This window comes from Ciona robusta, unplaced genomic scaffold (assembly GCF_009617815.1).
Source record: "Ciona robusta unplaced genomic scaffold, ASM961781v2 AP042737.1".
Classification (NCBI taxonomy): domain Eukaryota; kingdom Metazoa; phylum Chordata; class Ascidiacea; order Phlebobranchia; family Cionidae; genus Ciona; species Ciona robusta.
This window is the reverse complement of record NW_028323116.1, coordinates 603122-628083: the sequence shown is the minus strand read 5'-3', so window position 1 is coordinate 628083 and position 24962 is coordinate 603122. Positions and strand designations below refer to the sequence as shown.

General features: G+C 36.6%; 3 protein-coding genes across 3 annotated transcripts; 2 read left to right on the top strand and 1 right to left on the bottom strand.

Annotated features, from left to right (window-relative positions):
* The first annotated feature begins 529 nt into the window (after positions 1–529).
* LOC149724310 (gap junction beta-2 protein-like) lies at positions 530–6005 on the top strand. Its single transcript, XM_089893258.1, has 7 exons — positions 530–719; positions 1346–1470; positions 2040–2159; positions 2844–2910; positions 4321–4394; positions 5030–5166; positions 5510–6005. The coding sequence occupies exons 1-7, from the start codon at positions 599–601 to the stop codon at positions 5838–5840; spliced, it is 975 nt and encodes a 324-aa protein (XP_089749384.1). The 5' UTR covers positions 530–598; the 3' UTR covers positions 5841–6005.
* A 1522-nt stretch (positions 6006–7527) lies between these two features.
* Positions 7528–19394, top strand: LOC149724309 (activin receptor type-1-like). Its single transcript, XM_089893256.1, has 15 exons — positions 7528–7724; positions 8894–8988; positions 9472–9596; positions 9865–9980; positions 10817–10938; positions 11341–11418; positions 11965–12061; positions 12670–12860; positions 13306–13452; positions 14618–14702; positions 15202–15293; positions 16120–16228; positions 17134–17264; positions 17972–18079; positions 18584–19394. The coding sequence occupies exons 1-15, from the start codon at positions 7631–7633 to the stop codon at positions 18692–18694; spliced, it is 1701 nt and encodes a 566-aa protein (XP_089749382.1). The 5' UTR covers positions 7528–7630; the 3' UTR covers positions 18695–19394.
* Positions 19395–20258: 864 nt separating this feature from the next.
* LOC149724308 (uncharacterized) lies at positions 20259–23843 on the bottom strand. The gene is made up of 6 exons (XM_089893257.1): positions 23609–23843; positions 23302–23529; positions 22872–22934; positions 22307–22439; positions 21827–21879; positions 20259–21074 (listed from the first exon to the last, which is right to left on the bottom strand). The coding sequence occupies exons 1-6, from the start codon at positions 23829–23831 to the stop codon at positions 20746–20748; spliced, it is 1029 nt and encodes a 342-aa protein (XP_089749383.1). The 5' UTR covers positions 23832–23843; the 3' UTR covers positions 20259–20745.
* Positions 23844–24962: the final 1119 nt, after the last annotated feature.

Below are 24962 nucleotides of genomic sequence, written 5' to 3'. Positions count from 1 at the left end.
AGTTAGGTAAAACAACTATAATTGCAAAACTGCGAGATAAAATCTTTAAAATAAATATGTTGTATATAGTACTGTGGTATAGATGGGACAATTTTCTTTCCATTTATTGTCCCATTTGGTAGTAAACAAAAATTATTCGACGAATTATAAAACCGTATCTGCACGACTTCTATTTACCGGTGTTAATTGTTTAAAACACGATCAGGATGTTAAAATATTTTGTGCTAAAGGTGTCCCCCCCCCTCCCCTAAAGGTGTCCCTTCCCCCCCCCCCCCCCCTTTTTTTTCCCCTTTTTGAATTGGACTACCGTATAGTTTCAGAGGCTCTGGTTTTTAATTTTAGAGGCTCTGGTTTTAGTTTCATGTGTAAAATACAGATATGTATATCGTGTCAATATTGTGTATTAAAATTGTGTATACATTGTTATAGTATTGCGTACAATGTGATTGTAGTATGTACAATTCTTTTGTGTACAATATTATAGCCCGAAAGAAAGCGTATGAATAATACCAACTTGCGCTATAAAACTTAAATTTTATTTGCGAGCAGAAATGTTTTATTTGGTTAGCTTGAATGCTAAATTATTCTGATTGGAAACATGGCGTGGCATATCGTGCAAAAACTAGTTGAGGGGGTGGGAGAACATTCAACTCTGTTTGGAAAATTCTGGATAACTATGTTTTTCATCATTCGGTTTCTATTTGTCGTTACGTTAGCTGGTAAGAGTGTATTATGCTACTACTCGACAGTGAGCATGAGGTGTATGAATACACCATGTGTGTCTGGTGTAAGAAGACACCCATGTTATAACTTGACAGTGGGCATGAGGTGTATGAATACATCATGTGTGTCTGGTGTATACGAAGACAGCCATGTTATAACTTGACATTGAGCATGAGGTGTATGAATACACCATGTGTGTCTGGTGTATAAGAAGACACCCAAGTTAGAACTTGACAGTGGGCATGAGGTGTATGAATACATCATGTGTGTCTGGTGTATACGAAGACACCCATGTTATAACTTGACAGTGAGCATGAGGTGTTTAAATACATCATGTGATCATGTGTGTCTGGTGTATACGAAGACACCCATGTTATAACTTGACAGTGAGCATGAGGTGTATGAATGCACCATGTGTGTCTGGTGTATAAGAAGACACCCATGTTATAACTCGACAGTTAGCACGAGGTGTATGAATACACCATGTGTCTGGTTTATAAGAAGACATCGATGTTATAACTTAACAGTGAGCATGAAGTGCATGGATAAACCATATGTGTCTGGTGTATAAGAAGACACCCGTGTTACAGTTAACTTTGTAATCAACTTTCTATACGTTTAGAGTCGACATGGACCGACAACGAATCTGAGAAAATGGAAGATAATTATTTGGAAGGGATTGTCTGCAACACTTTGTCTCCTGGTTGTAAGAACGTTTGCTTTAACGCGTTCAGTCCAATTTCTCCGGTAAGTCATGACTTTTGGATGGTTTAGTCATTTATATCCTCGTGGGTGGGAACTTGAGTGACTTATCCTTGGTTGCCACTCCCATGCCCACAGTCGAGTTGCTGAAGCTATTGCAGTGTGTGGATAAGCAGACATGACTTTTAGATGGTTTAGTCATTTATATCCTCGTGGGTGGGAACTTGAGTGACTTATCCATGGTTGCCACTCCCATGCCCACAGTCGAGTTGCTGAAGCTATTGCAGTGTGTGGATAAGCAGACATGACTTTTGGTTGGTTTGGTCATTTATATCCTCGTGGGTGGAAACTTGAGTGGTTTATTCATGGTTGCAACTTCTATATTATCTTCAGTGGTTCATGTGCATTCCTAAGCCGTGTATTAACACAACTTTAATTTTATTACGCAGCAAACGAAAGCAAAAGAGGTAAAAAACAAAATTATAAAAATTTCGGATCTGTATTGTCCGACAATAGGAATGCGAGAAACCAGGGCCAGATTGACGTTTATTTAAGCTTAGTTGCATTAGTTTGGTTGTAAGCTTAGTTGTATTACTAAATAATTTTTTTTACAGATACGGTATTGGTGTTTTCAATTACTCGCAACTGCTCTGCCGCCTATTATGTTTAATATTTACGTCAAACATAAAATGGCGCTTATTGTCAGAGCAACTCGACGAAAAAGAAAGTATGAGGTATGAAACGTATATATAGTAGGGAGGGGGAAGATGGGACACCTTTAACACATAATTTCCAAATAACCTGATCGTGTTTTAAAGAATCAACAACAGTCTGTGGAAGTTGTAAGAACACGTTTTTATAATGCTTTGACTGTTCTTTGTTTACTACCAAATGGAAAGAGAAAACAAAATGAAAAGGTGTCCCATCTTCCCCCACCCTACTACATACTAAAGAAGGATGGGAGAAGATGAAACACCTTTTCATCCTATTTTTTGTCGCAGTTTGTAGTAAACAAAGAAAATTCAAATAATTTCCCATATACCGTTGTTAAATGTTTAAAACATTATCATGATATTTGGATATTATTTGCCAAAGTTGTCCCAACTTTTCCCACCCTACTATATATTATATGTGTAAGGTCTTATACAGCAAGGCACCCCAGGGAGCTTGTACATGCCAGAGTTAGTGTATTACCTTAACACAAGAAATACTGTTGAATAACTTTGAGAGATATGCGGCATATTATCATAAATTTCCTGATAATGTTAACACTGATACATAATTCTGTAAAAAGTATTTGGTATACTACCAAATAAAATATATATAAAACATAGACCGTCTTACCCCAACCTATTTTAGCTTTAAATATCACGCATTTAAGACAATGTTTTTTTAGCTTATATAATATATTTTACTAGAACGCAATGAACCATCAATATGGGATCCAAGAAATTGCGGAACAACCGATTCACAATGAGACAAACGGTAAACAATAAAGCTTATATGCTAATGTGTTAGTGGAAAGTTAAATATTAACGGTATTAGTATAACCGTGACTACACCAAGTTGATAACTCAGTTAAAGCTGATGTGACTGTGTAAACACTTTAGCTATTCCTGAAGCCTATGATACAATGTTAATGAAGTAATGTGGGAAAGATGAGACACTTTTAGCACATAATATCCAAATACCCTGACCGTGTTTTAAACAACTAACAATGGTCCATTGCAGTCGTGAAGATACGGATTTAATACTTTGAATATTATTTGTTTAATACCAACTGCTGGGATAAAAAATAGAATAAAAAGTCGTCACATCCCCACCCTACTATGCTAATATAATAATAATACTATATCACATAACATTAACTTTTAATTTTCTGTTTGATTACCGTACGGTAGCGAAGATTAAAAAATAAATAAAAACAAAAAGAAAAAATCAAACGACAAAACGACAGTTGTTAAACACGCTTACGCTTAAATAAATATTTACATTTAACCGAAAGAATAGCTGTCTCTACACTTTATATATAAATCATTTCAACGGGAACAAAGCTTCGCGTGGCACAATAGTAATTTTACATAAATAAAAAAGCGGTTCTAATATACTGTACACGACATACATAATTTAATATATCTGAATATTTTATTACCTCGTATCGCAATATGTGCTACTCGTTTATAACCTCCCAACGGGTCAACGAGGGTCGTTATTGCACGGATATTATGTGTTATACATCGTATGTTCGCTGATAAGCTTTCTCCTACATAGTTTTGTAGGTAAATTAATGAATTAATACATTTCTTGTATCCTTTTGTGACGGGACAACGACAGTCGGTATAACCCCCTTTGGGTATAACATGGATACTCTGCATCATACACCTCGTGCCCGCTTTGTTATTGATTGTATTCTGTATGGCTAAAAATTGGAACAAATATTTCGTGACCACTGCGTTGGAAAATTAGCGTTGCGTTTCTTACACACATTCGCGTATCTACACTTTCGTAATGGTGGAAACATCGAGTTGGTAATTCCTTGGTTACGATGCGCGTACCGCTCGTAAATTTATTATTAAATTTTTTTATAATTCTGCTCTATAAATAAATTCGTCGTAAACATGTGTTTGAGTGCTTTGTGTATATTGATTAAATAGAAAATGTTACTACCTTTGTAGGTCTGTGTGTTCTTGAGCAAGACAATTTACAGCCATTGCTCCAACACAGTGGTGACTAATACGTTATCTGAATTGTCAGCCAAACATAAAAACAATTACCCACAAAGTTGCACGGTAACTTGTAAATGGGCACGAGGTGTATGAAACAAAACGTCCGTGTTGTAACCTCTTGCACAGAAACGCAATGATAAATGAATAAATTTCATTTGTGCATCTACAGGTGAAACACAAGAACAAAAGGCATCAAAACTACAAACAGAGCATCCGAAACTCTACTTGGCATATTTCTTCATGGTAAATATATACTTACGTATGGTTCACAAAATTTGTTTAGCGCGCATGTCTGTAACCCACAGGTATTTGGTTCTACGCTCTTCGTTGATACCATTATAAACGTATGCGCCCTTGGACGTATGTTTACGCCCAAGGGTGGTAACGTTACAGTAACGTATTTGACTACAATGTAACTTACTTACTTTACTTTACCTTACTTTATCCTCGCGTGGCCGGAAAACGACAGTCGTTATCACACGGGTTTAACACCTCGTGCCAGCTTACGAGTTACCATGTATGTTACTTCGTGGGTGATTATTTTTTTGGGAATTTTTTTTATGTATGGCTGATAATTTGGTCAACCCATTAGTGACCACTGGGTTGGAGCAATTGTCGTCAAGTGTCTTGCCCAAGGACACATACGCCCACAATGGTAGCAGCGTCGAGCCTTGAACCCATTACCTATTGGTTACAGGCAGGCGCGCTAACCACTACGCCACGGCGCCGGACTACAAATTATACAAATTATAATCCATCCCATAAAAACATTTTTTATGACACTTGTACACTTTACGTTCTTCTTCTTTACGTCTTAGCTCTCTTGATTTACCTATTATATTTTTTTCTTAACACATCACTTAATTCAAGTACTTCAGGTTTTTATGAGATTGGTGATCGAAGTTGGATTCATGGTTGGCCAATACTATCTCTATACTTACAAGTTCGTTGTACCTGAGTTGTGGCAATGCAGTCACTGGCCTTGTCCCAATGTGGTCGATTGCTTCGTTTCAAGGTGTGTGTAATATAAGAATATGTGTCTGGTGCATAAGTAGACACTCATGTTACAACTCGACAGTGAGCATGAGGTGTATGAATACACCATGTGTGTCTGGTGTATAAGTAGACACTCATGTTACAACTCGACAGTGAGCATGAGGTGTATGAATACACCATGTGTGTCTGGTGTATAAGAAGACACCCATATTATAACTCGGCAGTGAGCATGAGGTGTATGAATACACCATGTGTGTCTGGTGTATAAGAAGACATTCATGGTAAACCACCGGAAAACATTATTTAGACAACGCTGTAAAAGATTGCCATAACACCGTTGGTTAATAATATTTATCTCCCAGACCAAAAGAGAAAACGATTCAAACTTGTATCTTCTACGTCACTGGTTGCATCATGGTCGTTCTCAATGTGATCGAGTTATATCACATCGGTGGCAACGTTGGTAAAGCTTGGAGCAATAGAAGTAATGATATTACGAAAGAAGTGTTTGGGGAAAATGCCGGCCCTAACTTTGAGGCCCCCGGTGGCATGAGACATTGGGTGCCGGGGGCAGAGGGTATGTACCAAGAATACCCAAGTGGTTACCCCGACGTAACAGGAATACCACGGTATACTGTCGTTAGGCGTACAGGCATTGATTTACGTTTGCCGCAATCGGAAAGAGAAAACTAAGAATTGATATGTACACATTTTAATTGTTCGCCGTTCGGCACATTATTAGTGTGAGCTTAATGTATCTTATATATCCTCACATGGCGGGGCAGCGACAGTCGTCGTGTTCTCCTTTCATATGTCTGGTATTTTACAGTTTTATATGACTTACCACGGCTGGAAATGTGTGGTTACTTGGTGATCACTGTAAATTAAAGTTACATAAGTGTATTAACTTGTAAGTGAAGACGATCACGAGGTGTGTAAGATGAAACACATGCTATGTTTGACCGGGGCCGTGGCACAATGGCTGGCGCTCCTGTCTGTTGGCAATGGACTCAAGGCTCAACCAAGTAGTTACTAATGGGTCGTCCAAATTATTAGCCAAACAAAAAAATAAGTTACACACATGGTAACCCGTAAGCAGGCACGAGGTGTATAAACACCAGTGTTATAACGACTGTCGATTTCCGGCCACGCGAGGTATTCTTTCATACATTATGTTATAACGAAGTGCTATTCATTTAATCCGCCACCCTATGCCTATCCTATACAAAAACACATTCATACATTAGACCTTTCTTTTCTTTGGAAATTTTAAAATTGTTTCGGAGACTTATTATATACATAACATCTGCAAATGTTCTACCAAGAATGTCACCCGAAAGTATTCACCCATAAAGTTGTATACGTGGTAACTTATAATGGGGGCACGAGTGAGGGTAAATAAGTTACATTCACAAAAGCTGTGTTTTCCACAATTATAACACGTATGCTCCATTTAAACTGCTTTAAAATTTTCACTTTAATAAGTTTGTGCTGTAAGCTATTTAGTAAAGGTAATTCGTAGCTCGCCATCAGTTTTATGTGTTTGCTGCCATTGCTTTGAATAAAAAAAAAGAATGTTCAGGAGCTTTTTTTGTTTACTACCAAATGGGATGAGAAAAAAGACTAAAAAGTGTCCCATATTCCCCCGCATTTATTTAAAACACGATCTTGACTATTTAAAAACACTACCATGGGGTTTGAACATTATGTTCTAAAGGCATCCCATCCTACCCCAAAATACTACATATACACCTCGAATTATTTAGACGTCGAAACGCCGGTAGACATAAAATATTTGCAAAAGCTTTTTTTAAGTGTTACAACTAAAAATAGCTGTTGTAATAATGTGTATATGCTATACCGTAAAAGTTGTTAGGGCGTCGGGCTTTAACCCGGAACTTCAAGGCGCGGTCGTCGCTCATGCTAAATTACATTGTGGGCCTATGTGTCCTTCAGAAAGACACATATTTTTCTTTTGATTTACTGTTGATGAAAATTTAGTTAAAATAAGAAACAAGTACAACATTTTATATTTACCAACACAAAAGACAAAAAAACGCAAAAAATAAGTTGCTTCGGTGAGCCTTGACGTCCATACCTTTGTAAGAAACGTAATCGCTTCTGGCTATCTTATGAAAAGCGTTAACGGCGCCCGGGTGTCTGGAAAGTGTCAATACAAAAGCGCTGACCCGTGATAGTCGACAAGAAATAATAGAACAGTAAGCAATACAGACGGAGTCGAGGCGCTGCTTTGGACTAAATTTAGAACTTCTGCATGCCAAGGTGCAAGCTTATGCGTTGTGAGGTGTTAGTAAAACAAAATAGACGTTTAAGTTGTGTACGGTTTCCAAATTTAGTACAGTTTTAAATGGTAATGTGTCTTTCGTTTTTTGTGTTGTTTACAGCTATTTTATTAAGTTGTTAGGTACAATTTAGGCAGTATTTTGTTGCTAAATAGCCTGCTGCAGCAATAAAATACGACTATGCCATTTGGAAATAATGTAAAGTGTTTCAAAAGGGCTGTTATTGTGTTTTATGTTTCAATGCTAGTAGCTACAACAAAAGCAATTCAAAACGGTATGTGACTTGTTTTTATACATAAATCTAATACATTATATGTTCATTAGATGTTTTGTGTTTTATATTTAGTGTGAAATACGTTATTTTCTTTTTATTCGTTCTTTAATTTAATCTTCGCTGTTATATTTTAGGTGATCAATAAAATTGACCTTATGCTACTTAATAAATTCCAATAAATTCTGTTTTGGACTTCAAACTTGTATATATTTGCAATAATTTGTTATACTGTTGACTTTTACAATTATGTTTTTAATATAATCTGCTTGTTTTAACTAATAAATTTTGTCCAAACATATTCTATAGGGTTTTCCCATAGGCACCAATCTTTCTAAAAGGCAGGGGAGGCAGGGATGGTTAGACACACATTCCTGTGAAACTAATTCATTTTTTTGGTTTTAATGTTTACTAATTAAACCAGTTCAGAAAAATTTCAGGGTAAATCTGCCCACCCTGCCACCCCAGTTTTGGCGCCCAAACCCTTTGTTCAAGTCTTTATCTCTGTCTGCAGAATAGGGCAGTTCCTGACGAGACTTTTATTTTTGACAGTTATTTTTTAAGCTAATTCACTTAATTTGATTTAATTTTGTTCCTTGTTTAATTAATTGGCATGAATAGGACAAATTACTGCGTGCATAACCAAAAGTTTGCAAACAAAATCGCATATGCCCCTGCCATGCCCTGCAGAGGCTCTAGCCCCAAACTACCGTCATTTTTGAGCAATGTCATTTGGTTATAGTGCGTCCTGAAACAGAAGAAGTCTAATTTTCTTTTCAATATGTTTGATTATATAATTAAAAATTTTGTCGTATAATTAACACAATTAAAGTACAGTTTTTTAACCAAAACTTTATGCTAAATTGTTTCAAGTAACTTTGTTTGTACTGCACCTGCAAGCGTAGTTAAAATCAAAATAAGGCTTTATATAGGTATCGTAAGCAGACATGTACATTTTAGAAAAAAAACAAAGTGTTTCTTTATTTAGAATGATAAGCAGACTTTGGCTCGAATTAAACAAAACATTGACATAGTAAAAAATTTTGTCAATAATTAAAAATACCTTTTTGCAGAAATTGTTTATTCCAGACTTTTCTGGCAGAAAATACTTTTTTTTTATAAAATTTAGTTTTACCATATTCTTTTTAATTATTTTATAATTCATGTTTCAGTTTCCGGCATCATACCAGACTATATTGATAACAGAAATGGAAGTTTATCGGGACGATTAAATGGTGGACCAGACATGGAAAATACAGAATTAACGGTATTTGTGTGTTTCATTCGTATTCTGTTTATTTTAGGTATTTAGGTATTATAATATATGTGTATGTGTACAGGGTAATAAAGGAGTTATAACACAGGTGTTTTGTTTCATACACTCCGTGCCCGCTTAAAAGTTACCACGTATGTAACTTTGTGGATAATTTTGTATAAAATGGTGTTGGGTTCACGTTCTTGAACCTAGGAGCCTCCAGTTACGAGACACACACTGAATCGTAGCCACCACAGTAAGCCTTGAACCTGGGAGCCTCCAGTTATGAGGCACACAATGAATTGTAGCCACCACAGTGAGCCTTGAACCTGGGAACCTCCAGTTACAAGACACACACTGAATCGTAGCCACCACAGTGAGCCTTGAACCTGGGAGCCTCCAGTTACGAGGCACACACTGAATCGTAGCCACCACAGTGAGCCTTGAACCTGGGAGCCTCCGGTCACAAATCACAATCTGATTCTAAATTTTCAGGGTTTCCCATTTGAGGAAGAAATCTTTCGTTGCATTTGTTCTTCCACTTTGGGTGGTTGTGATGAAAACGGGATGTGCAACACTTCTGGCCAGTGTTTCACATTCATGAACTCTGCTAAATCGAGGTGCAGTGACGGAGAATTTAAGTTAATTTAAATATGTTTCTTTGGTTGATTAATATATATTGTTTAAACACAGTTACACTCATAGTTGTCAAACATAGGGGATCTCATTGATTAATGTGGTGAATGCAATATACTTTGGCTCTGCTTGTTTGTATAGACACCTAACAAGATAATGGCAAAAAATGAAAAATACCACAACATTTACCGACAAAATAACATCAAACAGGATTTGCATTTCTAGGTGTAATTTTTCTTTACTTTTTTTCAGTGAGAATCAGAAGAAAGGTTGTTTCACTCATAACCAAGGTCGAATGCAATGTTTAGAGAAAGGTAGTGTTGCCGTACATTGCTGTATTGGAGATTTGTGTAACCAAGCAAGGATAGGTAATCTCTATTTAATCACTTGGTTATATGAAAAAAAATAAATGTATTCTTATATAGGCAACAATTTTGCCTATGCAGTTATATAGTATGGTGGGGAAAATGGGATACCTTTAGCACATAATATCCAAATATCCTGATGGGGTTTAAACCAGTCACCAACGGTCCATGAAAGCCAGGATCCGTTTTCATCGAATGTTTTTTGTTTACCACAAATTGGGACGAGAAATTATGGAAAGGTGTTCCATCTTCTCTCACTCTACCATATACATACAAAAAATAAAGAAATAAAAAAGTCAATTTATAGCAAACCTAAAAAACAATATTAAATCAATAAATTCTGCGAATCTGACTATGGTCTGGTGCTCATAGAGTTGAACGATTTTTTTGTAAAGAAATACAGTTAGTATCTGAAGCTACGAGTAGCAGTAAAACAATTAAGGCCAATCAGTTGAATAATAAACTGTACATAATTCGTATATATATATTATATTTCGCCCAAATGGCAGTGTCTTTTTCAAATAGTACCCAAAACTCAAGTTTAGATAATTCAATAATTGTAACTGTACCTTGCTACCTTTAACAATTATATATATAGTAGAGTGGGGAAGATGGGACACCTCTACTTTCCATTTTATCGTCCCATTTGATGGTAAACAAAGAAATTTCAAGGAATTTTAAAACCATATCCTTGCGGCTTTTATAGACCATTGTTAATTGTTTAAAACACGATCAGAATATTTGGATATTATGTGCTAAAGGTGTTTTATCTTCTACCTTACTATATATATTTATTTTACATTTTTTTTGTTTTTTTTTTACATTTTTTTTACTTTTAGAAACGGAAGAAAACAACACAAGCCACCTAGTGGTGATAATTATCAGTGTTTTTCTCGGATTTGTCTTTTTGTCGGCAATCGCTGCTTTCTTTGTTCATCGTATGCATGTTAGAAGGATGCAGGTTTGTACCTATGGGGGGTCTTGTGGTACATATAGGCGCCACTTTAGGGGTGTCTGGGGTGTCGAGCCACCCCAAATTTTTAAATCTAGGGTAAAATTATGTATTTTAGCACTAAGTTTTACAGATTATGAAAACAAAAAACCTGTGTTATTACGGCTGTCGTTGCCCACCATACGAAATTAAATGAGTTACATATGTAGTAATTTCTAAGTTGACATTAGGTGTATGAAACAGAACACTCATGTTATAACGACTGTAGTTGGCCTGCTATGTGAGGATAAATAAGTTGTAACGTAGTAACTCCTAAGCAGGCACGAGGTGTATGAAACAGAACACCCGTGTTTTAATAGTCCTAGCACTCGAGGATAAATGAGTTACATTTATTCATATCACATATTACAGGAGCTGGAGAAGCAGAGAGAAGCTGGCAGATTAGAAGGAGGGCTCCGCGCCACACGTGTTAATGAAAGCACTCTTGCTGTGAGTAAGCACGTTTAATTGCACATAGAGGGAAGATTGAACGATTTTTACAAATTTGTTTTACTTTTCTTCCAAAATTATTGTTAAAAAGGGCTAATTTACACTCTCTGTCATTTTTGGCAACATTTTTTATTACTTTTATATTTTCTACATATTTTTAAATAGTTTTTTATTAATATACCGTTTGAGATCCTTATTTTTTCTACATATTTTTTAACGTTTTCTTTATACTTTTAAATATTTCAATTAACCCCCATTTTTTTGCCCCAGTAGTTTTTAATACCTAAATATTTTACAATATTGTTTACACTTTTTTTGTTATTTGTTGATACTTTCCAACTCCATGTACTTTTAAATATTTATGGTTTAGTTTTTTTCATATTTTCAATGAATATTCCCAAGGGATTCTATATTTTTTTAAATTTTGGATTCTTTTTTAAATAATTTTTAATATTTTATACCTGTATTTTGTTGTTTATTTTTTATATACCTTTCAATGATTTTTAACGTTTCCAAATATTTTTAATGAATTTTCCCAAACCCCAGGATTGGATGGAGTCGGCCACATCTGGTTCCGGTTCAGGTCTTCCGTTCTTGGTCCAACGAACGATGGCCCGTCAAATACAACTCGTTAATTGTATCGGTAAGGATTCAGTATTTGACTTTGCTTTTAATACCAATGGCAGAAGTCACTGATTTTTAAACTTTTAGCTTTGATATTTATTTGTGGGTGAGGTCCTTGTCAAGGACCTGGGATTTAGGCCAGATTTGACCCATTACCCTAACACCCGGAAAGCCCATTTAAGTCCTTCATGTGAGTATGTAACCATGGCATAATTCTGCCCAATATATTCTGATAAGTTGTCTCACTCTCTCACATGAAGAAATACATAAATTTCGCATACACGCACAATTTTTAATTCATAACAGGTATTTGTATAAAAAGTCCTGACAGTGTTTCCAAACATTTTTGAGTGTTTTTGATAATTTTTCCCAGTGTTTCCATATTAAAAATTTATCCAAAAAGGTCTGGTGTTTCCAAATAGTTTTTCCCAGTGTTTCCCTACACAAAACTAACCCCACACCTCCACCAGGCAAAGGCAGATATGGTGCTGTATAAAAAGTCCTGACAGTGTTTCCAGATAAATTTTCCAGTGTTTTCATATAAAAAAATCTCCCAAAAATTCCAGTGTTTTCAGATATTTTTTCCCAGTGTTTCCCTACATAAAACTAACCCCACCCCTCCCACAGGCAAAGGCAGATACGGCGCTGTATGGAAAGGAATGTGGCAAGATGAACCAGTTGCCGTGAAAGTATTCGCATCACGTGATGAGCAATCATGGGCTCGTGAGACTGAGATATACAACACAGTATTACTAAGACATAGCAATATACTGGGATATATCGCATCGGATATGATATCCAGGAACTCTGACACAGAGGTATTTTTGTGCTTGTTTTTTTTGTTTGTTTTTTTAATTTTTCTGTTTTTTTTTTGTTTGTTTTTTGTCTGTTTGATTTTTATTGTTTTTTTTTTTATTGTTTGTTTGTTTTTGATGGTTTTTTTTGGGGTTTTTTTTTTGTTTGTTTTTTTATTGTTTGTTTGTTTTGTTTTTTTTTGTAGCAATAAAAAAACAAGAACAGAATAAAAAAAATGCTTCTTTATTTTTCAGTTTGTATTTTGAATATTTGTTTTGCCTTTTTTTCTTGTTCTTGTGCTCGTTTTAACTCTACTTGGATTTTTTTGTGTTTGCCATCTTACTGATTTCATGTTTTTTGGAGCATAAAAATATTTTACTGCATTTAAACAGAATTTTAGTTTTTATACATTTTTTTAAAGCACCTTTATTTTATTTCTTTAATAATTTCAGCCATTATTCTTTGCAGTTGTGGTTGGTCTGTTACTACCATCCTAACGGTTCATTATATGAATATCTGCAACATAATGAATTAGACCATCAGCTCATGTTACAACTTTGTCTATCTGCTGCTAATGGTCTCACACATCTACATACTGATATACTGGGTGTCTGCGTAAGTACCTGTGCTCACTGTCAAATTATAACATGTGTGTCTTTTTATACATCAGACACACATGGTGTATTCATACACCTCATGCTCACTGTCGAGTTATAACATGGGTGTCTTTTTATACATCAGACACACATGGTGTGTTCATACACCTCATGCTCACTGTCGAGTTATAACATGGGTGTCTTTTTATACATCAGACACACATGGTGTATTCATACACCTCATGCTCACTGTCGAGTTATAACATGGGTGTCTTCTTATACACCAGACACACATGGTGTATTCATACACCTCATGCTCACTGTCGAGTTATAACATGGGTGTCTTCTTATACACCAGACACACATGGTGTATTCATACACCTCATGCTCACTGTCGATTTATAACATGGGTGTCTTTTTATACATCAGACACACATGGTGTATTCATACATCTCATGCTCACTGTCCAGTTATAACATGGGTGTCTTCTTATACACCAGACGCACTTGGTGTATTCATACACCTCATGCTCACTGTCGAGTTATAACATGGGTGTCTTCTTATAAACCAGACACACATGGTGTATTCATACACCTCATGCTCACTGTTGAGTTATAACATGGGTGTCTTCTTATAAACCAGACACACATGGTGTATTCATACACCTCATGCTCACTGTTGAGTTATAACATGGGTGTCTTCTTATACACCAGGCACACATGGTGTATTCATACACCTCATGCTCACTGTCGAGTTATAACATGGGTGTCTTCTTATACACCAGGCACACATGGTGTATTCATACACCTCATGCTCACTGTCGAGTTATAACATGGGTGTCTTCTTATACACCAGACACACATGGTGTATTCATACACCTCATGCTCACTGTCGAGTTATAACATGGGTGTCTTCTTATACACCATCATACACCTCATGCTCACTGTCGAGTTATAACATGGGTGTCTTCTTATACACCAGACACACATGGTGTATTCATACACCTCATGCTCACTGTCGAGTTATAACATGGGTGTCTTCTTATACACCAGGCACACATGGTGTGTTCATACACCTCATGCTCACTGTCGAGTTATAACATGGCTGTCTTTTTATACACCAGACACACATGGTGGATTCATACACCTCATGCTCACTGTCGAGTTATAACAATATACTTACAGGGCAAAGCAGCAATAGCACACAGAGACGTTAAAAGCAAAAACATTTTGGTGAAAAGTGATCTGACTTGTTGCATCGCTGATCTAGGTAACTAAAACTACTTTGGTTTGTTTTTTCTTCCTTACTTTTATTTAGAAACGTTTTTGTTTTTATAACTTTTTAACTGTAAATAATGGTAGGCATTGGTAAAGAACAGTCTGGTAGGTTACAGATTAGATGAAAAAGGGTCACATAGGTTTTTAACTCCAATCTGGCCTTTTTTTAGATGTATATATATTTTTATCTTTTCTTTGTTTACCCCTGTTTTTTTTCTTAAATTGTTTTACATTTTTTCTTAAAAATTTTACATTTTAAATGACCTATCACGTATAATGGAAAATATCTCCGAATGTTAAACGCTGTCTCTTAACTGTCTTTGTAGTGAATTTTATTTGAAATTTCCACGTCTCGCAAAATAAATAAAAAACAATTTTTTTTAAAATTCCCCTCAAAAATAATTTTTACAAATAATTAGGACTACCAACCTCTTTAACTCTTTTTCTGCGCTACTGGTTGTATTATATGTGTATAATAAGTTATTTAACAGGGTTGGCAGTTACTCATAATCCCGAAGAAGGAAAAATTGTGATTCCTAAAAATAATCACAGAGTTGGAACCAAACGTTATATGTCGCCCGAGGTAAGTTTTGTTGCTCGACTGTAGGCATGGGAGTGGCAACCATGGATAAGTCATTCAAGTTCCCACCCACGAGGATATAAATGACCAAACCAACCAAAATTCATGCCTGCTTATCCACACACTGCAATAGCTTTAGCAACTCGACCGTGGGCATGGGAGTGGCAACCATGGATAAGTCACTCAAGTTCCCATCCATAGGGATATAAATGACCAAACCAATCAAAAGTCATGTCTGCTTATCCACACACTGCAATAGTTTCAGCAACTCGACTGTGGGCATGGGAGTGGAAACTTTAGATAAGTCACTCAAGTTCCCACCCACGAGGATATAAATGACCAAACCAACCAAAAGTCATGTCTGCTTATTCACACACTGCAATAGCTTTAGCAACTCGACCGTGGGCATGGGAGTGGCAACCATGGATAAGTCACTCAAGTTCCCACCCACGAGGATATAAATGACCAAACCAACCAAAAGTCATGTCTGCTTATTCACACACTGCAATAGCTTTAGCAACTCGACCGTGGGCATGGGAGTGGCAACCATGGATAAGTCACTCAAGTTCCCACCCACGAGGATATAAATGACCAAACCAACCAAAATTCATGCCTGCTTATCCACACACTGCAATAGTTTCAGCAACTCGACTGTGGGCATGGGAGTGGAAACTTTAGATAAGTCACTCAAGTTCCCACCCACGAGGATATAAATGACCAAACCATCCAAAAGTCATGTCTGCTTAGCCACACACTGCAATAGCTTCAGCAACTCGACTGTGGGCATGGGTGTGGCAACCACAGAAACTAATGTAACTTATTAATCCAGGTATTGGACGAATCCCTAAACACATCAAGTTTTGAATGCTTCAAGCAAGCCGACGTTTATTCCTTTGGTCTTGTTTTATGGGAAGTAGCTCGCAGATGTGTCTCTGGGGGTAGGTTTTGAACAGATAATGATAAACAAAACAAATCGCTTTGAAAGCAAAACGTTTTTATTTTTAGCGAATCATCTGGTATTAAAACCGTGTTTCCAATTATAAAAAATTATAGTTCCCGATCAAGTCTTGCCGGGCAGATTGTCTGAAACACACTATGTTTTTTATACCAGATAAGCCATTGACAGATTGTTTACATTATGTCTGGTGGCAGTAGTAACGGAATAAATGAATATTATTCCAAAAAATGTTGATTTTAAAATGGGAGACATTAAATTATTAGTTTTAACTATCACTGCTGAAAAATGTTTTAATGTTACCAAGTTTAGGGCAGGAAAAATAATATGAATCTAATTTGCATTTTACAGTAAGGTTAGGAAAGATGGGACACCTGTTTAATACTGATTTTTTACCATTTATGTTCTGTTCTATATGCGTGAGGTTCTACAGTAAGGCATGCCATGGGATCTGGGATTTAAGGCAGAGTTGGCCCATTACCCCAACATTGTATATGCACATTCTATTCTATATGGGTGAGGTCCTACAGTGAGGCACGCCATGGGACCTGGGATTTAGTCCAGAGTTGGCCCATTACCCCAACATTGTATATGCACATTCTATTCTATATGGGTGAGGTCCTACAGTAGGTTATAACTCGGTTACTTCGTGCCCCACTGTGTGCATATACAATGTTGGCTGTTGGAATAACAAGCCAACTCTGGTCTAGATCCCAGGTTCCATGGCATGCCTTACTGTAGAACCTCACCCATATAGAACAGAATGTGCATATACAATGTTGGAGTAATTGGCCCACTCTGGCCCAAACCCCAGCTCACATGGCATGCTATAGGACCTCACCCATATACAACAGAACATAACCCCTAAACCCCCTTCCCCCCCCCTAGGTATAGTAGAAACTTATCAACCCCCGTTCTACGACGTGGTTGGTTATGACCCGAGTTTTGACGAGATGAGGAAAGTAGTTTGCGTTGACGGGTATCGACCTGTTGTACCTAATAGATGGACCTCTGATGATGTAAGTTGTTTTGTTTGTTTATGTTATTTGTTTATTTATTTCGTTTGTTATTTAACTATTTGCTTGTTTTTTTAATTTTTATTAAAATTTTAGGTTGAATTATTTTTTGGTATATATTTGTTTATTTATTTCTATTTTTTTGTGCCGTTTTTACTATGAAATTGAAAGAAATTTTTTTTAACTTTTGTATATAATACTGATTACTGATATATTTATTTAATTATTTATTTGGTATTAATTTTTTTCAAGTTCTAATTACTTTTTATTTACTTAAAGTTAAAATTTTCATTAAATTTTAAAAGTTGAAACTTGTTTATTCCATTTGACACTTTTTACGTTCTGTATTTATATATTTTATTTTCTGTGTGTTTTTATCAAATTCCATTTACGGTTCCTTTACATTTATTCCATTTTTATAATTAAGGTGCATATCTATAGTAAGGGGTAGGGGAAGACAGGACACCTTAAGCACATACTGTCCAAATAACCTGATCGTGTTTTAAACAATTAACAACAGTCAAAAAGTCGTAAGGATACGGTTTTATAATTCCTAGAATGTTCTTTGTTTACTACCAAATGAGACGACAAAACAAAATGAAAAGGTGTCCCATCTTTCTCCACCCTACTTTAAAATATTTTTTGTTTAACTTTTAAGAATTCTTTTAATTTATAAGATTAGGTCGTTATGTAATTGTTATTTTTTTTAGACATTAAGTATCATATCGAAGATATTGAGGGAAACATGGTGTAAGACTCCTTCCAATCGACTTACCATTCACAGAGTTAAGAAATCACTTCTTAAAGCAACTGAACAGGTTAGTGGGTTGTTCAACGGTCACTGAGACCTGGGATGTAGGTCTATTACCCCAACACCCAGGGTGCTACCATCTAGACCCCACTAAGGCGGTTTATAGACACTCAATAATAAAGATTCTATATGGGTGAGGTCTTCAGTGAGGCAGATCTGAGACCTGGGATGTAGATCTATTACCCAACACCTAGGGTGCTACCATAGACCTCACTGAGGCAGTTTATAGACGCTCAATAATAGAGATTCTATTCTACAAGGGTGAGGTCTTCAGTAAGGCACACCTGAGACCTGGGATGTAGGTCTATTACCCCAACACCAAGAGTTCTACCATCTAGACCCCACTAAGGCAGTTTATAGAAAATTAATATGTAAAACTAGCTGTCAAAAATACTGAAGTTTCGGTCAAATAAAACTTAACTTATATAAACACCTGTGAAAAAGTGGTACAGCCAATTCACAGTTATTGTTTTGTTGACACTTTGTAATCTCCTCCCTTTTTCCCTGCTAGCTAGCCCCGCAAGTCACAAAGCAGAATTACACCGACATTTCCCCGTTGCTCTCTCTGGCGCCGAAAGTGGACGAGAAAACCTACGCCCACAACCTGCTGGAGCAGAATTGAGAGAAATCTTTGTCTCCTATGCACTGCCCCCCCCCTGCTGTGACGTCATGGTCATTACGTCACAATTTATGACGTCATAATTTTATGACGTTGACAGCACATAACAACGCCGTCCATTTTTTGTAAAATACACAAACTTGTAACCTCTCACGGCATAAGTCACGTCACCGTAACGTCATGATTACGTCACGATTTCATGAAATCACAATTACTCTCAGTTACATCACTACCTTGAAACCGAACTTTTTTTCGCTAAAAAATTTTCACCTCAGAAACTTTAACACAACACGTGTGACGTCATCGCTAATGACGTCATCATTTTACCTTTTACTATAATTACTGCGACGTTTTCAAACCAGCGGTTTCATAAAATACCTGATGCTATTGTGCCTTTATGCTCGTTTGTTAAAACACAAACTTTATGACTGGTGCTCAGAAAACATTTTTTTCGTTTTTACTTTTTCTTGTAGATAAAGTCGAATTGTGGTCACAGTATTTTATCTTTTGCCAAATATGTAACAAAATCGTCACACTTTTTTATTTTACTATTTTTTCACATCACATCATATTAATTTATAATTTTTATTTTTAAAAACTTTTTAAAAATCATCGATTTTAATGCGGGTAAATTTATCTGAAAACTTGAAAATAATTTCGGTATTTATTTTGTTGCAGTGCACGAATAAACAAGATCATTGTATGTTTTGTTTTCTAGTGGCTGGAATTTGTAACATTTTTCGCCTCGTCCGCGTGCTATCTTTCTAATAATTTTGGTTCAAGGCTCGTCGCTGCTACTATTGTGAGTGTATGTGTCTTTGGGCAAAACACTTAATGAAAATTGCTTCAACCAAGTGGTCGCTAATTAGTTGTCTAAAAAAATCCACAGAAAAAAACAGATGTTAACCGTTATCGACGGGGTGTCTCGAGAAATAAACGTAAGATCTCAGATATTTTATCTCGTACAAGAAAAGACATGGATACATGAGACGAATATACGTGATGAATACCAACATAGGCTAAAACACATTTCTTAAACAAAACTCCCACTTTAGAGAACTAGAAAATCTAAACACCAGAACACGTTATTAACGGATCGTATAGTTATGAATATATAATAAATGTAACTTTGTTTATCCTCGCGTGGCGACAGTCGTAATAACACGGATTTTTACACCTCATGTTCACTGTCAAGTTATAACATGGGTGTCTTGTTATACACCAGACACACATGGTGTATTCATACACCTCATGCTCACTGTCAAGTTATAACGTGGGTGTCTTTTTATACATCAGAAACATGTATTGTTCATACACCTCGCGCCAGCTTACAAATTACCAAGTATGTTACTTAAGGTGATTATTTTTTGTGGATTTTTCCATTTTTTATCTGTGGCTGATAATTTGGACAACTCATTAGTGATCACTGGATTAAAGCAATTGCCTTTATAAGCGTCTTGTTCCAAAACAAATGTAGGAGCTAGGGTTTAGCTCGAACGCGGCTGCAGTTTTAGCCGTAAGGAATAAGCGACTGATGTCTATAACTTAATTAATGCTCTCCACTTGGTGAATATATACAGATGTGTTGACGATAACGCAAATCATAAACGATAGCCAGATTCCAACAATAACCAAAATAGAGCCAAACCAGCCAGGTTGCCAAAGAGCCAGATAGAGACCGAGGGAGAGCCAGAGAGAGAGATTAAAAAACAGTTATGTTCAGTCGCTTATTCAAATAGAACATTGTTAATAGCTGAACACATAATAACTAAATCTTAAACAGTTACGTTAAATTGCGATGTTAACAGAACCATGCAAGAACCTATACTGAAACGCAGACTAGAGAGACGACGTTCGCATAACGAAGACACAAGAAAGGCAGTATATAAGCCAGTCAGACGGTGGCGACAGTCAGTAAAATAGTAATTGTTGGAGTTAACAACAAGTATGTCTACAACGGTAAAAAAGTAACTAATAAACAAAACACAATAAACACGGTGTAGCACATTTCACGAATGTTTAGCGTTTAAAATTTTTTTTTTATAATGCCTTATTTATTTTAAAACTTTTGCGTACACATCATTCTTTGGCGGTTCTTTCGCCACTTTCGCGTATACGTCATTCTTTGGCGGTCCTTTTGCCACTTTGGCGTAAACGTCTTTTGGCGAATCGACTCCCATGTTGTCATCGATTGGTAAATTTTCCTGAGCGCATACATATGGCCCGTCCGCACCACGAAAATCAACATCTGAAACATCATGGCTTGGGCCAGCCTCCGCACAACTATACACAGGATCTACTTTGTTGGCGACAGCGTATATATCTTGACTGGTTTCACCGGATGTTTCGTACAATACATTGTTGACCGAAGCTGGAGTATAGTCTAAAAGTGTATAGAAATACGAATTAATGAATGAATGTAACTTGCTTACTTTACCCTTGCATGGTCGGAAAACGAAAGTAATTATAAGACGGGTGTTCTGTTTCATACGACTCGTGCCAGCTTACGAGTATTTGTTTTTTATATGTATGGCTAATAATTTGGACAACCCATTAGTGACCAATGGTTTGGAGCAATAGCCGTTAAGTATCTTGCTCAGTGACACATACACCCACAACGGTAGCAACGATAAGAGCCTTGAACCATTTACCCCTGGGTTAGACACAGACACGCTAATCACTTTGCCACGTCGCCACTATTTAAAAGTTTCATACGTGGTAATTAGTAAGCGCGCACGAAGTGTGTGTAACAGAACACATGCGTTATAACGACCGTAGTTGCCCCAGCATTGGAAAATTATGTGTGCGTTTATGAGCAAGGTACTTACTACTGAGTTGTCTAATTTGTCAGCTTATGGGAAAAACACAAAGTTACATACGTGGTAACTAATGACCTGGCACGAGGTGTATAAAACAGAACACTCGTGTTATAACAATTGCCACTGTCCCACCATACGCGCAATTATTGATTAAAATACATTAAGCTTATTTATCCTTGCGTGGCGAGGCAATAATAGCCGTTACAAAATGCGTACATAATTAACGGTAGCAGCGTTGAACCTCGAACCCGTATTCCTTGGTTAAAAAATATTCATTAAATATTTTAATCACAGACATAAAATAAAGTTTTTATACCTTCATTCGGTACGGCATACGTCACTGTGACATCACTAGCCGGAGATTTGTTTCTGTAAAAAAGTTTTTTTTATTTTTAAGCAAAACAAGCCATATGGGTATTGGTTGTGCTTATAATGTCCTGGTCTATAAATGACCAAACCAACCAAAAGTCATGTCTGCTTATCAACACATTGTAATAGCTTTAGCAACTCGACTGTGGGCATGGGAGTGGCAACCATGGATAAGTCACTCAAGTTTCCACCCACGAGGATATAAATGACCAAACCAACCAAAAGTCATGTCTGCTCATCCACACACTGCAATAGCTTCAGCAACTCAACTGTGGGCATGGGAGTGGCAACCATGGATAAGTCACTCAAGTTCCCACCCACGAGGATATAAATGACCAAACCAACCAAAAGTCATGTCTACTTATTCACTACAATAGCTTCAGCAACTCGACTGTGGGCGTGGGACATTTGGCCTACATATTCTAACCTGTAATACTTTATGCAGATTACTCCACATAATACGATGACAATGACTGCCCCAACACTTGTAGCTGCATAAAGACCCGCACTCGAACCACTTGTTTCCTTATGTTCTATACCAGAAGTAGTCTCGGTATACCCTACACAAAACAGAGGCAGTTATTTAACACAAACACAACGTAAAATATATATTTACCACCGATTTTTAATCCTTGAGTATATTACAGACACACAAGGTGTATTCATACAATATATTACATAACTTATAAACAACATACACAGCAGCTTGGGTGCTGGTTTCTTATACACCAGACACACATGGTGTACTCATACACCTCATGCTCACTGTCGAGTTATAACATGGGTGTCTTCTTACACACCAGACACACATGGTGTACTCATACACCTCATGCTCACTGTCGAGTTATAACATGGGTGTCTTCTTATACACCAGACACACAAGGTGTATTCATACACCTCATGCTCACTGTCGAGTTATAACATGGGTGTCTTCTTATACACCAGACACACAAGGTGTATTCATACATCATGGTGCACCAAAAATAAATTACCCCTTTCACTGTTTGTTGTCGTTTGTACTTCAGTTGTTGCTTCTGTAGTTGTTTTAACAGTTTCTGTATAAAAGGAAATCGCGGTTTATTTTTTAATTAAATCGACATCGCAATGTTTTTGTTGGTTGTAACGGTCACGTCTTTCATCGATTAAGTTCTACTTATTTTTAGTCTGTTATAACAACTGCTGTTCTACCGTGACTTTCCGTATTTTTTTTTGTAAAAGCATTACAAAATTAGAATGGGGAAGATGGGACATGTTTTTATTCTTATTATTCGTCTCATTTGGGAAAAAATACTAACAAAATTATATAACAGTAACCTCACCCTCTAAAATCTTACCCCACGGTATAAACTGTGTTTTATTTATGGTATGATAGTACCGTTAACCGTACAAATGAAAGCGAGCGTTTTATTATATGCTACCTACTTTGACAAATAAAACGTTGGGTATCGCCACAACGTACGATCTTCCACTTAAATGATGCGTCAAAAGCTCCATCCCATCCCATAGTAACACAAAGTTTGGTGGAATCATAAATGTCATCGTTGGTGTCCCAATAAGTGAAGACTGATGTATCAGTTGTTGTTCCATCCGACCATTGCAATGTAGTTGGACTGGTACGACTCAAACCAATGAAGAATGAATATGGTTTACCTAAACCATATAAAACACAAAATCTAATACTTAAACCCACACACAATAGTCCGTAATAATGTGATTAATATTTAGCTACCTGTTAACTTAGTCGTATCAATATTTTTCACGAGAAAATCTTGAATTCGTTGAGAATTAACAACAGCTAGAATGGCGTTCATTGATTGACAACTTTCGTTAGCTTTATCAACTCCATTCACTGCTGTATACTCAATGTAATATTCGATGCCATCAAGTTGATGCCAACTATCAGTGGTTGATGTTACGACGATTAAATTTAACAGAATCAAAACGGAAAACATAATTTTGTATGTTAACTCAAAATTCTACCATTCTATCATGAAAGACATGTATAGCTTATGTTTGGTAGTGCCAAGGCATTATAACACGGTTGTTTTGTTTCATATACCTCGTGGCCGCTTACAAGTTACCACGTATGTAACTTATTTATCCTCGCATAGCGGACAAATGACAGTCGTTATAACACGGTTGTTTTGTTTCATACACCTCGTGGCCGCTTACAAGTTACCACGTATGTAACTTATTTATCCTCGCATAGCGGACAAATGACAGTCGTTATAACACGGTTGTTTTGTTTCATATACCTCGTGGCCGCTTACAAGTTACCACGTATGTAACGTATTTATCCTCGCATGGCGGGGCAACGACAGTCGTTATAACACGGGTGTTCTATTTCATACACCTCGTGCTCGCTTACAAGTTACCACGTATGTAACTTATTTATCCTCGCATGGCGGGCAATGACAGTCGTTACAACACGGGTGTTCTGTTTCATACACCTCGTGCTCGCTTACAAGTTACCACGTATGTAACTTATTTATCCTCGCATAGCGGACAAATGACAGTCGTTATAACACGGTTGTTTTGTTTCATATACCTCGTGTCCGCTTACAAGTTACCACGTATGTAACTTATTCATCCTCGCATGGCGGGGCAACAGCAGTCGTTATAACACGTGTGTTCTGTTTCATACACCTCGTGCTCGCTTACAAGTTACCACGTATGTAACTTATTTATCCTCGCATGGTGGGGCAACGGCAGTCGTTATAACACGGATGTTCTGTTTCATACACCTCATGCAAGCTTATGAGTTATAAGTATATAAGTTTGTGCCTTATAATATTTCTACTAAAATCCCACCTTTTTAAAGTTATGTACTCCTATATTATGTTGTGTGTATACCACCTATAATATAAGTCCTAAAACTCCTTACGACTCGATCACATTTACCATATTAATGCCAACTATATATCGTAGCATTGCTTCATTGTTTATTAAGCCTACATATAGAAGTATAGTAGAATGGGGAAAAAATAGGACACCCATTTTTATTTTCTTCTCATATTTGGTTGTATAAGCAAAGAAAATTCAAAGAAACATAAAACAGTATCCTCACAAATCCCATACACCGT